Source organism: Gorilla gorilla, chromosome 3, assembly GCF_029281585.2.
Source record: "Gorilla gorilla gorilla isolate KB3781 chromosome 3, NHGRI_mGorGor1-v2.1_pri, whole genome shotgun sequence".
NCBI classification, from domain to species: domain Eukaryota; kingdom Metazoa; phylum Chordata; class Mammalia; order Primates; family Hominidae; genus Gorilla; species Gorilla gorilla.
The window spans coordinates 96,980,545-96,997,078 of record NC_073227.2 but is presented as its reverse complement, the minus strand read 5'-3'; the positions used below and the strand labels follow the sequence as shown (position 1 = coordinate 96,997,078).

The following is a 16,534-nucleotide window of genomic DNA, read 5'->3' as shown; positions in this document are numbered from 1 at the left end:
TTACTGATAATGTTCTTGAAATTTATTCAATAGGAAAAATATGTATATAATAACCACAATAGTTATGTGGTGAGAGTAACTTTGTTTTATTTTTTACTCATCATAACTACAAATAAGGCAGATGATGAAGAGGATGCAAAGAGCAGACCGCCTTGCCACGAGATGCTTCTCCAGTCAGCTAAGGTCTGGCTGCTGTGCAGGAGACCAGGAGAGGGAGGAAGCTCAAGAATGCAGTCCTGGCACAGTGACAATATAAGAGACTATGCATTGTTCAGAAATTTCAGAATTTGTTGGAGCAAAGCAGTATAAAAGAAGTATTTCATTTGGAAATATTTCCCTCTCTGCCTGCATATTCCCCAAATTAAATAACATCTAAATATGGCATTCCCTTTATGAAAAGGGTGCCCAAGTACTGTTTTGTATTCACTTGTCTTTCTAAAAAGTTTTCCAAATAATACAAAGTATTTAATTGGGATTTAGAGGAATCTCTTCACTTCTCCCAACACCTATGTTTTAGCTTTATTTCTTAATCAACCAGGCTTAAGAAATATTTGGGGGAAAAGATAAAATAACATTCATAGCCATCCAACCAACCTCTTAAGACAAAATAACAATATCTAATGGGGAATAAACAATAATGATTTGGTTTTCACCTAAGCATTTTTATTTTCTTTAAAACACGGGGAGAGAAAGGAAGGTGTCTAGACTGTTATGCACTTAAGTTGCTAAAATCCATCAAGCTAAATGAAATTGTGTGTTACATATATGGATTTTAAATGTGTGTTAGTGGTAGGATAGTGAGTGGGAATTAGCTCTGTTCATTCTGAAGGAAGGAAAAGGCTACTGAAGGCTTATGGGAAGTTGCCTCTATATTTGTTGGGGATTTATACTGGGAGAAAATATTTCTGTACAATTCTAAACAGAAAACATCTGGGAGGGGACGGTATTTTCTCTCAGAAGGAAACAGGCAAGAGTCTGATGTACACTTAAGCTCCATCACTAGTATCTATTGTTCTGCAATGAAGAGGAATTAAAGAAGAAAATAGAAGGTTGCATGTTTCAGAGAGGATTTCAAGCTGGCTGAGGAGAGGCCAGACCTGCCAAATATATGAGACGGTCTCAGGCTACAAGTAGTTCAAAATGGTAGCCTCCTGCAGTCATTATTTCAGGCCAGAGATGGATCGATTGTCACATACAGAGGAACTGATTTCCATGATGACTTTGTTTTTGGAGGCAGAAAGGCCTCCCTAATGAGAATTTTGAAAAAGAGCTAAATCCTTGTCAAAAACTTGTAAAATCCTGCCCTATAAGCATCTGACTGGTAAGAGCAAGTAGCATTTGTTGCTGTATGCGTGTGATAGAGTGCAGCAAACTTCTCAGCCAGAACTGCTGAATCTTTCTTTGTCTGAACTGGTTTCTTCCCATCAATGCATCCCCTCTCCCCTAATCTCTTGTCATCATGCCCAGCTTTTACATCTCCCTTCAGGAGAAGCACTTTCAGATCACCTCAGAATTAATCACTTTCCTTTCCATAGCATATTATTGATCACCATTCCCAAAGCATTCACTAGTCATATTAGATTTATATATATAAGGTCGTATTCCTTGCTTAATTGTGAACTCCAGAAAGGCATGAGCCTTATTTTTTTCTTTTGTGTATCCTTTGATGCTGTAACACAGCATTTTTCATATAACACATGCTCTACAGATGCTTGCTGAATGGCTGACTTCTCTGAAAGGGAAAACAGCAGAATCTGAGAGGGGAGACTGGAGCGGAGTTCTTCCTCCCCTGTGCTAACAGGTATGTGATTCCTATTATTGTCTTTGGTGGGAAGGGAAGCATGAGGCAGGCCCCTGGTCTACAGTAGAAGTGAAGCCTGAGGATAGGCTAAGAATTAGGGAAATTAACAGGCTCCTAGGAGTCAGAATGCTCAGCTTCTATTCCTAGCACTGCTTAAAATTTTCAGGGGAAAGTACTTTTAATCCTTGCAGCATTTGGTGCCTTTATTAGAAAATCCTTTTATGTGAGATTTTGAGTTTCTTATTTTCTCTCCTCACCAGGATAACGCACAGAAAGAGCTGAGGTGGGAGTCCGAGAGACAGGGGTCTGACATGTATAATATACTCTGCTGCACAGGATTATCATGAGGGTTAAATGAAATAATAAATGTAGATTACACTTAGCTCAGGACCTGCCACACACTTAGCTGAGGGCCAGGAATTCAATAACCAATGACTATCAATGTCAATCATTCTAGCTATTTTGTAGATGCAAAGTCCAACAGAAACAGAAAGGGTGCAAAGCTAAAACTTTTAAAATACTCAGACCCAGACTCTAATCCATTAAAAAAAAAAAAAGCAAAAAACAAAAAAGATAATCCCTAATTTTTCCTAACCTTGCATTTTTCCATTGAGAGGTGGCGACTTCCTAAAATGGAGGTAGACAGATAGATAGAGAATCTGTATAACAATATAGGTAATCTAGATACCTATATCTTTGTAAGGAAACCAGGTAAGGGACACTTGAGAAACTCAACTCATGAAAACAAATGCTACTTTTCTGTAATCACAAGGAAAACTGAACTGGGAGAGCGGGTGAGAGTGTGGGGGGTTGGGGAGCCCCACTAAAGCTTCTAGGGAGGAAGGGACAGTTCGAGGCCAGGACTTGCTGGTTGCACGTACCTGGCGCTTGTCTGCGGTGGCGGGAGATGACCTGGACCTCACGTGGACAGGGCCCGCGAGGACGTCCGAGCGTTCCAGCAGGTCCTCGGCCGACATGGACTTCCCGGCCCTGGCCCCCCAGGAGGATGGCTCCCTGAGGGTCTCATCCCCTCTCTGGGTGCCCCTTGTTCCACCGTTTGCTCCGCTAAGCAGGTCCCCGCGTCGCCGTTCCCCGAGGCGGCGGCCACCGGCGAAGGAGCTGCTGCGATCTCGGGGAGCCTGCTGGGTTTCTGCAACTGTGGCCGGCAAGAGCGTGGCCTCCCTGCGGGGCTGCAGGCTGGGCTCCCGCAGTGAGCTCAAGCTGGAGGCCGAGGCGAGGCCGGAGCCTTCGAGCGCCGCGGGGCCGGGCTGGAGGTAGGCACTCTGGGCGCGCTCGCGCAGTGGCCCGGGCTCCTGGAGGCTGCAGCCGGCGGCGGAGGTAGGCCGCTTGCCCGTCTTGCGCTGGATGTAGTCCGCCAGGGCGCTCTGCTGGAACTGCTTCAGCTCGGGCCCCGACAGGCTGAGCGTGGAGCAGGCCTTGCCATCGCCCTCGAAGAGACGGCGCCGGTCCGCCACGCTGCTCTCCGGGAAACGCATCCCATTTCTCTGCGGGCCCAGGGGTGCCGGTTCGGCCTCCTCCACGACCCCCACCTCATTCATCTTCTCGGGCTCCGAGTAGGAGCGCTTCTTCTGCTCGGGAGTCAGGCGCCGGCGAGCCCCTCTCCGGGCGGCAGGGGGCACGGGCCTGGCCAGGTCGCCCTCAGCAGGGGTCACGCTGTGCCGCTCGCGGGGCGTGTGCGGGGAGGCGGAGGCCGACGCCTCGGGGCTCCGCAGCCCCACGTGGGCCGAGGAAGGCCGCGGCCGCCAGGACCTCGACGCCACGGGCGCCCCCAGCTCCAGGTCTCGACGTCGAAAGGAGGTGGCCCCCAAGACACGGGACTGTGCGTCCTTGATGCTGTTCCGGTAGGCGCGGCTGAAGGGGGCATCCAGCAGGGGCGACTCGGGCGAGCCGGGCCTGTCCCGCCACTCGGGCTCCCTCTCTGGCTCGCTGGAGAGCTGGAAGGTGCTCTGGCTACGGAGGAGCCGAGCGTCCGGCCTCTGGGGGCCACGGCCGCTGTCCGACGCTCCTCCGCTCAGCTGCTGACCGCAGGGCTGCCGGGAAGCCTCTTCCAACTTCAGCTCCCCGTTTTTGAAGTGCTGCTCCCCGTTGCCTAGGGGTTCAGCTGACTCAGAGAAACGGATGTGTGCTTTTGTCTCCTCGAAGTCATTCCCAGAAGTACTGGAAGTTGAGACGGTCCTGTGGGGCTTATAGTTATGGCCAAAACCAGAGCCGCCCACACTCGGTCTCTGGCTCCCTTGCTCTCGCTGCTCGAATTTGGAGACCTTCTCCAGCACCGAGCAGTGGGGCTTCCCGTACTGAAAGCCCTGAAGAGCCGAGGCGCTGCCTGGGCCGGGCCCCCTCCGGCCCAGACTGGATGTGTGCGGGTGCGAGGGGGCAGGCGGCTCTTCGGGACTTGGGTCTGTGCTGTTGAAAGAAGCCGAGGCACCGGTCCTCCCCTCGGGCCGCGGGTAGGAAACCTGCCGGTCCAGATGGCTCCCGAGGTCAGGAGCAGCTTTCCTCCCAGCGTCTTCTGCCTTGGTGTTGACTGCACAGGTGGGCCTGCCCCCGGGGTAACCCTCCTGGGCTCCCCGGCCTAGCTCCAGGCTGCTGTGTCTTCTCAGACTCTCAGGAATGTTCTGGAGAGATGAGAAGGCTGACTTGGTCTTGCCAAAGTTGCCTGACAGGCTCTGGCCTAGGCCTTCTCTCTCCAGCCTCCTCCAGAGGTTGGCATTGTGGTCTTCCTGGAAATCGCCCTCCCAGGGCTCTGAGAGCCTGGAAGATCTCTTGTCTTCACCCGCTTGCCAGGCCTGAGCCTGAGGGCATTTGAGGCTCTGGGGATGAGAAGATGGTTTGTTGCTGTGGGTGCTCTTTCTCTCATTGAAATGTGGGCTGTTGCCTTGGGGAGGTGTGAGATGTCTCTTCAGGGAGGCATCCTCCTCATTTTCAGGCACTGAACAGAAATGGACTTTGGAGGGGACATACTTGGCTGTAGCTTCTGGTTTCTTCTCCACCGGGGACAGCAAGTCATGTTCTAAGGGCTGGCAGAAGGCAAACCCAGGCCTGCTAGATCCATTCTGGTTCCCATTCTCATCAATGGTAGCCATCTTGTTGCATGCTCCCTGAGGGGCTATGTATCCACTCTCCTTGGCCAGTGCAGGGTAGAGCATACCGTTGCTACTCACAGAAGGCTGAGGCACCTGGGCAAAGTGTGGCTCCAGGGAAGGTACCGGGTAGATGCTGGTCGGCAGCAGAGGTTGGCCAGGTTGGGCCTTCTGGGTATAGTTATGCTTGGGCTTCACTGGGGGGCTGTTCTCTGGACTCTTCTCCAGCACAGTATGCAGCTGCTCCTCTATGAATGGAGACTTCAGGGAGCCTAAAGAGTTTGCCTGAGGCCGGCAGAGCCGTTTCTGATCAAGGCTAGACCAGGAGCTGGGCCGCTCACGGTGCCGAAATGCTGCGTAACTGTCACTCCGAGCTGGAGGCAGGGGTGCACCCACCTTAGGAGGAAGGTTGTCCGTAGCAGTCTCCAAGGAACTGGGGCACTGCTGGCTCCAGGATGGGGGTGGCACTCCCTTGCCCCGAGGAATATTAGACCATTTATCATAGCCCTGACCATTTGCTGAGGCTCGGGCCTCCCTACCTTGAAGCAGCAGGGCTGAAGAGTTCACCTCATACTCTGCTGAGACTCCCCTCCGGGTGTCATACACTGTCTTGACATAGCGAATATCTGCCTGCCTCATCCCTTCGAGGAGGCCACCTCGAGCAGAAGTATTGTCCATGGAGCCTGAACGCTCCCGGGCAGAGATGCCAGGGTGTGGATACTCTAGGATGCTAGAACTGGTGGAGAAAGAGCTGTAAGCCGAGTCTCTCTTGTTATGGAAGTGGCTGAGCTGGTCAATGCTGCCGGTGGACTTGGCAGGGGAAAGATGACAGGGTGGGTATGCCCCACTGGGCTCCAGGCTCTCCATGCTCCCCTGGGAGCTGCACTGGTCAGGGCTCCGCCTTAGATAGGCATGGTCATAGTTGGAGAGGTCACTAGTAGATGAGCTGGAAGAAAGACAAAGCAGTCAGTACCACTGAGCTGTTATCATTTAGTAGGCTTACAGGCAGAGGACCCAGCTTATAAATGTTCTCTTGTGCAAGAGGTTTGGTGTTTGGAAGGGTGGGTAAAAAGGGCCATATTTGGGCCTTGCTCAGCTTCCTTCTGTGTCATCGCTAGGAGTAACTGCCCAACACTCTAACCTATCTGCCTCTAATTAATCACCCAGGCTAGCAAGGAGAGGAATGAGGAGCTCAGAGAAAGCCACGTGGCTTTTGGGCACAGGCAGCACTTTGATGTGATTTGCTGCATGCTGGAAATGACATTTTGCATGTGCCAAGAAATGAGAGAGGTAGAAGAGTGATTGAGACTGAAACTGTGTGTCTACTGGGGCTGTTTGTGGGAAGAGGGGAAAAAGTTAATAAGAGAATAGGCACGGGTGAAGGAGACTTTGTGTGCACATGTATATGTTTTTAGTTAATATCTTTCCTTTTTATGGAATTGAAGGATACACCCTGGCAATCTTCCTGGAATCTTAACTGCACTAGAAACAATTTGTTTGTGGTGGGAAAGCTAAACACAAAGCTGAATGAGAGAAATTAGAGTCAGAAAAAGCTCATGAGAGGCAGAGCGAAGGGGAAAGAGGGAAGGAGAGGGAAGCTTTATGAGAAGGCTTAATCACAGGGGCTCTTCGGTGCTGGGATTCCAACACCTGTGGATGACTTCCAAAAGCCAAAGCAAAGCCTCCTCATACATTTAGGAGGGCAAGATTTTCTCATTTACAAGCTCCTCCAGATGGTTTTCAGAGCCCGTCTGGAGAAGAGGAAAAAGACTATCAATCATGGCACTGTAAACTCCAGAAAGCTGTCTCAAAATAAAATTACTTAGAAACTCAAAATATATGTGTTTTTTAAAAAATCACTTAAAACTCAACAAACAATAAGAAAACAACCTGATTTTAAAACTGGCCAAAGACATCCTAAGAAGATATACAGATGGCGAAAAAGCAAATGAAAAGGCTGTCATCATAAGTCACTAGGAAATTACAAATTAAAACAACAAGATACTAGGGAACATGTTCTCAGGACCTCCTGAGGGCTCTGTCATAGGCAAAAACAAAAAACAACCAAACAAAACCAAGATACCACTACACACCTATTAGAACGGCCAAAATCCAGAACACTGACAATACCAAATGCTGGTGAGGATGTGGAGCAAGAGAAACTCTCATTCATTGCAGGTGGTAATGCAAAATGGCACAGCCACTTTTAAAAGAAGTTTGGCAGTTTCTTACAAAATTAAACATACTCTTACCATAAGATCCAGTGATCACATTCCCTGGCATTTATCCACTGGAACTGAAAACTCACGTCCACACAAAAACCCACACATGGATGTTTACAGCAGTTTTATTCATAATTGCCAAAACATGGAAGCAACAAGGCTGTTCTGTAGTAGGCAAATAAACTGTGGTATATCTACACAATGGAATGTTATTCATTACTTAAAAAAAAAAAAAAACGTCTGGGAGGTGAGGGGCACCGCTGCCCGGCCGCCCCTTCTGGGAAGTGAGGAGCCCCTCTGCCCGGCCAGCCGCCCCATCCGGGAGGGAGGTGGGGGGGTCAGCCCCCCGCCCGGCCAGCCGCCCCGTCCGGGAGGGAGGTGGGGGGGTCAGCCCCCCGCCCGGCGAGCTGCCTCGTCCGGGAGGGAGGTGGGGGGGTCAGCTCCCCGCCCGGCCAGCCGCCCCATCTGGGAGGTGAGGGGTGCCTCTGCCCGGCCGCCCCTGCTGGGAAGTGAGGAGCCCCTCTGCCCGGCCACCACCCCGTCTGGGAGGTGTACCCAACAGCTCATTGAGAACGGGCAATGATGACAATGGCGGTTTTGCGGAATAGAAAGGGGGGAAAGGTGGGGAAAAGATTGAGAAATCGGATGGTGGCTGGGCGCGGTGGCTCACGCCTGTAATCCCAGCACTTTGGGAGGCCGAGGCGGGCGGATCACGAGGTCAGGAGATCGAGACCATCCTGGCTAACATGGTGAAACCCAGTCTCTACTAAAAATATAAAAAATTAACCGGGCCTGGTGGCGGGCACCTGTAGTCCCAGCTACTCGGGAGGCTGAGGCAGGAGAATGGCGTGAACCCGGGAGGCGGAGCTTGCAGTGAGCCGAGATCGCGCCACTGCACTCCAGCCTGGGCGACCTAGCGAGACTCCGTCTCAAAAAAAAAAAAAAAAAAAAAGAGAAATCGGATGGTTGCTGTGTCTGTGTAGAGGGAGGTAGACATGGGAGACTTTTCATTTTGTTCTGTACTAAGAAAAATTCTTCTGCCTTGGGATCCTGTTGATCTATGACCTTACCCCCAACCCTGTGCTCTCTGAAACATGTGCTGTGTCCACTCAGGGTTAAATGGATTAAGGGCGGTGCAAGATGTGCTTTGTTAAACAGATGCTTGAAGGCAGCATGCTCGTTAAGAGTCATCACCACTCCCTAATCTCAAGTACCCAGGGACACAAACACTCTGCCTAGGAAAACCAGAGACCTTTGTTCACTTGTTTATCTGCTGACCTTCCTTCCACTATTGTCCTATGACCCTGCCAAATCCCCCTCTGTGAGAAACACCCAAGAATGATCAATAAAAAATAAAATTAAATTAAAAAAAAAAAAAAAAGAGCTGTCAAGCCATGAAAAAAATATGAAAGAAACTAACATGCATTTCACTAGATGAAAAAAGCCAGTCTGAAAAGGCTACAAACCATATGATTCCAACTACATGACTGACATTCTGGAAAAGGCAGAACAATGGACACAATAAAAAGATGAGTGGTTGCCAGGTCTTAGGGGCGATGCAAGGAGGAATGGGTGAGCGCAGAGGATTTTTAGGACAGTGAAACTATTCTGTATGATACTATAATGGTGGATACATGTCATTATACATTTGTCCAAACCTACAAAATGCACAACAGCAACAGTGAACCCTAATATAAACTATGGACTTTGGGTGATTATGATGTGTCAATGCAGGTTTATCAGTTGTAACAAATGTACTACTCTGGTGGGGGTTGCTGAAAATGGAGGAGGCTGTGCATGTATGGGGACAGGGACTATATGGGAAATCTCTGGACTTTCTGTTCAATTTCACTATGAAACTAAAACTGCTCTAAAAAATGTCTGTCTCTGTCTCTCTCTCTATATATACACACATGGGGAGGGCATATATGAAGGAATAAGTGGTTTAAATGTTTGTGACTCACTGTTCTCTAAAGAAGGGTAAATCACTAGAAGTTCTTGCCCAAGATTTTCTATTTTTAAATGGATAGGCGTTTCAACACTATTAAAATTCATGATGTATTCTTATATTTCTAGATCACATGTAAATAAATGTAGTGTCTTATTGGTCAAGTATGTGATAATGCTTTATGGCTGGAATATCTCCAGATAATATGTTGAGACTAGAAGAACCATATTCGGAGTCAAAACTGGTGCTGGAATTTAAGGAAAAGGAGACTACACTTTCAGCAGCTCTCCTCAAGAATGTAATTTTTCTCTATCAGAGAAAGTCAGTTGACTGAATGGCGCATCCTACTTCGGGACGGATAGGTATAAATTCAAGGGAGAAAGGAAGGAAATAGCTCCCAAGCCAGCCAGATCAGGGAAATCAGACCCGGCACTCAATGGCATAAGCATATGTCAAAGATTTTAGCCCCTACCCTGAATTTCTTCATTCCCCTCTAAATAAAGACGTCCTACTAAAGAAGCACTAGACAGCCTTGTGGATAATCCTGTATGACCCAGTCTGCTTCCTTTTTAGAGCTAATACTTCCAGGAGAAATGGAACCCCATAAGGGCCGTTTCATTCACCATTTCTATGAAGGTAGGAGACATTAGGTAATCCTCCTCCCAACTGCTGAGAATTTTAGCAGTCTTTCATTGAAAGGATAATTCAAATCTAACATAGGAACACACACAACAAATCAAAGTAAATAAACTGATGGTTAAATGAAACACTATCGAGTGGGGAAGATACCATCACTAACATATATATATATATATATATTTTTTTTTTTTTAAGATAGAGTCTCGGTCTGTTGCCCAGGATGGAGTGCAGTGGCGCAATCTCGCCTCACTGCAACCACCACCTCCCGGGTTCAAGCAATTCTCCTGCCTCAGCCTCCCGAGTAGCTGGGATTACAGGCATGTACCACCATGCCCAGCTAATTTTTGTATTTTTAGTAGAGACGGGGTTTCACCATGTTGGCCAGGCACGTCTCAAACTCCTGACCTCAAATGATCCACCCTCCTTGGCCTCCCAAAGTGCTGGGATTACAGGCGTGAGCCACCGTGCCCAGCCTAACATATCTTAAAATATAGATGGTATCTATAAATATGAAATCCCTGTTACACATATCTCTAATCAGACCAGTGCAAGGGTATAGTGGGTTCCTTCCTGTAGCAAACCTAAGGTAGAAAGGTCATGGGAGGCCTCTGTTTGTTAGGTATTTTCCCTCCTGCCCAGAGAAGGTTCTGTCCCTTCAGAATTACCATTCCCAAGCTGCCTGGGGAATACAGGCACTGATATCACTCACTAGGACAAGTTCTTCCACTGCTGTCTGGAAATACTCATTTTTATTACCTTTGCCATTGATGCCACCAAAATGGCACTTTTAATGATGGGTAAGAAAACTTGGAATGAAGGTTTTCAATCCTGCAACAATTCCAACTCACATAAAGCCAGCCTCACTCTCAAGAGGGGTGCATCTTGAGTGGATCAAAGTTCTTACCATGGTCTGGCTACTTCTGCAGCCTCATTTTCTATTGCTCTTCTTCTTGCTCCCTGCACTCCAGCATAATAGTTTCCCCGTTGAAACTCAAACCCAGGAAATTTATTCCCATCTCAGGGTCTCAGAGTCTTTGTACTCACTGCTCCCACCACCCGGAGTGCTCTTCACCTGGCTTACTCCCTCCTTTCATTCAGAGAGGACCTCCTGGAACTAACTAAAGAGTATCTCTTCTCTCCTTTATGCCTGTTACCCTGCTTTATTTTCTTCACAGCACTTACCACTACTTGACATTATATCATATCCCTTTGGTTATGTGAAAGAGACTTTGACTGTATCTATAATATTTAAAGAACTGAAGCGCACATAAAATGCTTTTTAATTCTGTGGTAGATGTATGTATTTTTATAATCTCATTCTATTTTGTGTGTTTAAAATACTTTTGAACACAGGTATCTACCAGGTACGGTGGCTCACGCCTGTAATCCCAGCACTTTGGGAGGCTGAGGCGGAAGGATCGCTTGAGCCCAGAATGTCAATGTTGGAGTTACCCTTGATCGCATCACTGCACCCCAGCCTGGGCAACACAGTGAGACCCATCTCAAAAAAAAAAGTATTTTTAAAATATTTAAAACATAGAGCACAAAATAAGTGTATGAAAACATTTCCTAAAGTGTGCTCACAGAACACTAATTCCTTAGATGATTAAATATGTTTGGAAAATATTGAGCTAAATAAGCTAAACAATTTTATTTACTGCAAGATTTCTGAGTCTTTTATAAACTATTGTTCTCCCAAACCATTTTTCATGTGTTGTTCTAAAAGAGAAATATATAATACTAAGAGATGTTTTCTAAACTTACTTGATCTCAGAAACCCTTTTTTTTCTAAGAAGTATCTAGTGGATTGTTATTCCACAGAACACATTTTGGGAAACAAATATTGTGGTGTAGGGGGCTTTTTATGTCTTGTTCACCATTGTACTCCCAATACCTACAAAGCATCTGAGACATCGTGGATGCTCATACAGATTTGTTGAATGAATGAATCACTGATTTGACACTGCTATTTCAGCCTCTTGTCAGGGGGCTAGACTACATAACTTTTCAGTCTCTTCTAAAGTACTTTAGTACTTTAGAACCACTGGGTGAGATTTCCATAGGGCAGCAAAAACAGAGTGTCAAGGGTCTGATAGAAAGCAGCTGAAATACAATTTCAGTGAAATTCCAAATCCAACCTAGCTCACAGTTAAATTACACATCTTCAGTCTCTCCATACTTCTCTTTCTCTCTCTCTCTCACCTCACTCCTGTCTCTCCCTCATCCTCTCACCCCCTCATACGCCTGCTTAACAAGAAACAGATCCATAAATTCAGGACTGAGATTGGTTTCTGGAACTTAAACTAACGCTGTCGGAGAGATACCAGCCAACTGATGTGGCACACTGGACCACTAGATGCCACTGTGCTCCTCAGAAACACACCTGGGGCACCTCTCCACCTGCAGCTGCCAAGATCAGATCCCACAGGTGGAACTCAGCATGGGGGTCAAGCCCTCTGCCAAAGCTGCAAGCCTCAGGCATGGTTTGTTTGTGCTGCACCACAGGGTGGTATGTGCTGCAGCAGGAGAGAATGCACACGTCTGTAACGTTTTGGGTTATTTGAACTTTCCTTTCTCCTTTTGTCCCCATGCAGTGCTTTTGTGCTGATGGTCCTTATGTCAGGAGGAACAATTTTGAAGCTTCAATCAGAGAGACAGAGTGGTAGTTACAGCACAAGGGCAGATCCACCTGCCTAAGCCCCTCTGGAGGCTGGGATGCAGAGGAAGGAGGAGGTGCAGAAGCAAAGCCTTGAAAATACTGTACTTCTGGTGCTGACGGCCCCATTCCCCTGAGGCCTACTGGAGCTCACCATAGTTACTGTAAGCAGTCATTCTAAGTACTGATTGCAGTGCTTATCTCTGCTGAAGGGCCAGCACGTTTTTTAAGTCACAGTATGGCTTTGGATTTAGGGCTTCATAAGAAGGTTAGGAGTAAGGATGCTCAAAGGACCCCACTGTTGAAGGGCACTCTGTTAATACATACCCACCTGCATTTATAAGTGTGTGCTGGCCATTCACCCTCAAGTTCAGTACCAGGTTTCATGGTGTCCTGAAGTCTTCAGCTTAATTATTATAATCAGTGATCATTCATTGAGTGCTTACTATGTACTAAGAATTGCACATATGCTATTTTATATAATCCTCACAACAATCCAATGACGTAGGTACTAGTTATTTTACAGAAAAGGAAGCCAAGATCAAAGGTTAAATGATTTGCTCAAGCTTACACCGTAGGGGTAAGGGGAGATTTAAACCTAGGTCTGACTTAAAGGCCCAGTCCCTTACCACTATGCTATTCTTCCTTCATTGTTAGGCTCCACACACCTTACCTTCTAAAGGCCCTCAACACCTCCATGCCTGTAAAGCAAAAGCAGTCTGGCTTTGTCAAGGGTCAGGAGACACTGCTAGGAAACCTGCTCTCTGAGAACAGATGGCTCAGACGGTGAGAATAATTTCTTTCAGGGTAATTGGGAAGGACATGGGCAAGGGAGAGGAGCATCTGTAACCAGGAAGGAGCCAGGACATTATCTCTTCCTGTGGCCTGAAGCCTACCCTGATATGCTGAGAGAGGTTTGTCCTGTTCAATTCCATGAGCTACTGTTCATCAGTGAGAGGTCTAGGATTTGGCCCTTGACTTGACCAGACATGAGTATTAAGGGCTGTGATTGAGTTCTGGCCTTGCCAAATGCATAGCTACCATCTGTTCATTAAGTAATCCTTCCAGAAGCTTCCAGCCTCCCCTCCTCCCCCCAACACACATGCACACACATACCAACACTTGCGTCTCCTTTGTATGTAAGGACTAAGTGACCCTTATTTTCCTGACCTCACTACATTAGCGCTATCTAAGCATTTCCCAAAAGTGATAAGCTACGGAGTCTAACTCCCTGGGATCAGAAGATAGATTCCAGTTTGTAGGGGTTCCAAGTCTGAAGTGGAGGGGAGTCCTGGCTTAGTTCTCTCTCTAATGTGTGATGGTGGTCAGGCTGTGCTCCCTCGTTCTATAACCCCTCTCCTAAACCACTTGTGAGGGCTCTCCTTCTTCCTGACCAAACCTTGACCCATACAACAAACAGTAGCTAGAAAAGCAGAGGAAGTATAACCTACTGATTACATGCAGCAGCTTTGAAACCTGGCTTGGATTTGTCTTGACTTGGGTACTGATCAGTTATTTGAGCTTGGACAAACTAATCTTTCCAAGCTTAAATTTCTTTTTTTTTTTTTTTTTTTTTTTTGAGATGAAGTCTTACTCTGTCACCCAGGTTGGAATGCAGTGGCGTGATCTGAGCTCACTGCAACCTCCACCTCCCGGGTTCAAGCGATTCTTCTGCCTCAGCCTCCCGAGTAGCTGGGATTACAGGTTCATGCCACCACACCTGGCTAATTTTTGTATTTTTAGTAGAGACAGGGTTTCACCATGTTGGCCAGGCTGGTCTTGAACTCCTGACCTCAGGTGATCCACCCTCCTCGGCCTCCCAAAGTGCTGGGATTACAGGCATAAGCCACTGCACCCAGCCGCAAGCTTCAATTTCCTATTCTGCAAAATGGGGTTAATACTACTGCATCTGTTTTAAAGAAGTCTATGAGTCACTACATGAGATAATGTATACACTGAGTGGTCCTCAGTACATTAGTTGTTGTGCCGTTGGAGCTAAGATGGACAAATTACCTTAATTGAAAGAGCAAAACCAAATGGGGAGTTCAAACACATGAATAAAAATGGATACGGTTTTGACTAAGGCAGAAAGCACACTTAAGCACTGAAGGAAGAAAAAAATCTCAATTTTTCTAATATAGTGCTATCAGTGGAGAAATGTCTGAGAATTGATGGACCCCATAAATATCTCAAATGGCCAGCCAGTGCTTCAAATAATTCTGATCTTCAAGTTAATCTAGCCAAGCATATAAAGGTAACTCATATACACGTCAAGCGCTATAAGAGGATGAGAAAAGCAGCGGATAGAGATTTAATATTTAGTGTGAGTATAAGAAAAAACATTCTCAAAACAGAGAAGAAAACATTCTTTTCTGGGAACATGACATTAGAAAGAAAGAAACCCTTCAGTCTCAGCTATAGCCACTTACCTGGAATGGTAGCTTTGGTGCCAAGGAGGGCCGATCATACCCTGAGATATCTGCATCATGCTGGCATCGGGTTGCTTCTCCCCAGATCTAGTTGTGTGCCACGAGTGAGGTCGGCCTGCAGGCTCACTGCGCCTGGGGAGACACAGGAGGGACCCCCCAACATTAGCCAAAGTCTCAGCTGAGTCTCCTCACCGATGTGACTTGTGGATTTGGAAGCAAAGACTGCTGTGTCCTCAGAGATTGAAAAGCAACCAAGTCAATACTGAGAAGAAGATTTTGCTGCTTATTTCTCTGACTAATCATTGTTATTCTCTGCTTAACTTGTAAAAATTTTTACTTATTTTGACATAATTTCAGACTTGCATTAAAATGTTGCAAAATTAGTGTAAAGAATTCTCACATAAACTTCGCCTAGACTTCCTACATGTTAACATTTTATACTTTATTAATGTAAAGCACATGGAGTTGCCTTGGTCTTTCTTGGTCTCTATCTATCCATATATAAAAATGGGAGCCCGCAATTCCTTTCCATTTCCCAAAGGGCTTTGGATATATGGCAAAACCTTTTCTGGGGTTTTTGAAGTCCTCTATCATATCCTGTTGCTGGATAAATTATACTATTAATTTCTTGGTAAGAACTGCAGAAACATTAGCAGCAACCTCAGTGTGAACACTGCTCTAAGCTACATGGTCTAGAGAACAAAATGCTCTCTAAAATTTCTCATTTTGCAAGTCAATGACTTCAACTTTTAAACATCCTGCCCTTACAACACAAAGAATTGACAAAGACAAAGAGAAAATGTGGGTGTCCTTCAGACTGCAACACTGAAGAATGAATTCAGTAAGGACTATAATTCAGTAAGGACTATAGAAAGTCAGAGTCAGGAGAGAGCTGCTGTGCCTTATTTTTGGCAAAAAAAGTCAGGTAATCTATCAGGCATTTCATGCTGAAAATTCTTGAACTGTAAGACTGTAGGGGGATTTTTCTGCAGTTTAGAAACACTTTTATGGGATCCAGGAATCCATCTGGATATGGTGAAAATAATAGCTGTAAATTATTCCAACTCATTGTACTTGGCCTTGTAGCTAAAAATGCATCTATCTCTTTTCTGTGAAAAAATAAATTAGTTTTTGTAATATAAATGAAAAATAATTCCCCTGAAGCTAATAAAATTTAATGTATTAGGACATCAGAAAAATACTAGACCAGGTGTCAGGAGACCTGGGCTCTTGCCCTGACTTCGTTATTAACTTGCTGTCTGACCTTATGTGAGTTACTTCCCCTTCTTAGCTAAGCCTTTGCTCATCTAGAAAGTGAGAAGATTAATCAGAGGCTGGATTAACTGCATCTTAATCTAAAATAACTTTAAAAATATAGCAGACACTGAAGAGCTTCCCAAAATAGATGATGACTTAAAAACAAAACAAAACACACACATATACTTCAACTCCTTAGAGATTAGGGTGATAGGAAAATGTTCTTGCGTGAAGCAAGGGAAACAAATACACAAATTTTTTTTTTCAAACAGTCAGTCAACAAAGATTTACTGAATTGAAGGAGCCTGTAGTCAGGTGGACTAATGCTTGAGTTGTCAAATAGGTCAGGAAAAGTGAGAAAAATTCAACTCCCTCTCAAGAGAGGGAGAGAGGCTGGAATGTAGCTAAGGGTATCAGCTCTGAGATAAGACAAACCTGGGTTCTAATCCAGATTTAAACTGAATACCACTGGTTTTAGCTT

General features: G+C 46.1%; 1 protein-coding gene and 1 long non-coding RNA gene across 4 annotated transcripts in view; one reads left to right on the top strand and one right to left on the bottom strand.

The window, feature by feature from the left end:
- Positions 1-2,693, top strand: part of LOC134758331 (uncharacterized) — a 61,193-nt gene extending 58,500 nt beyond the window's left edge. The window contains exon 3 of the long non-coding RNA XR_010133394.1: positions 1,709-2,693. This is a non-coding gene — a long non-coding RNA (uncharacterized lncRNA). The remainder of the gene's footprint in view (positions 1-1,708) is intronic.
- The window catches only part of SHROOM3 (shroom family member 3), a 349,443-nt gene that overhangs the window by 36,865 nt on the left and 296,044 nt on the right, over positions 1-16,534 (bottom strand). For all 3 annotated transcript variants that reach the window (XM_055384545.2, XM_055384546.2, XM_019025820.4), the window contains 2 exons: positions 14,797-14,928; positions 2,683-5,848 (listed from right to left, as the gene is read on the bottom strand). In XM_055384545.2, the coding sequence (XP_055240520.2) occupies positions 2,683-5,848; positions 14,797-14,928 (3,298 nt within the window). The remainder of the gene's footprint in view (positions 1-2,682; positions 5,849-14,796; positions 14,929-16,534) is intronic.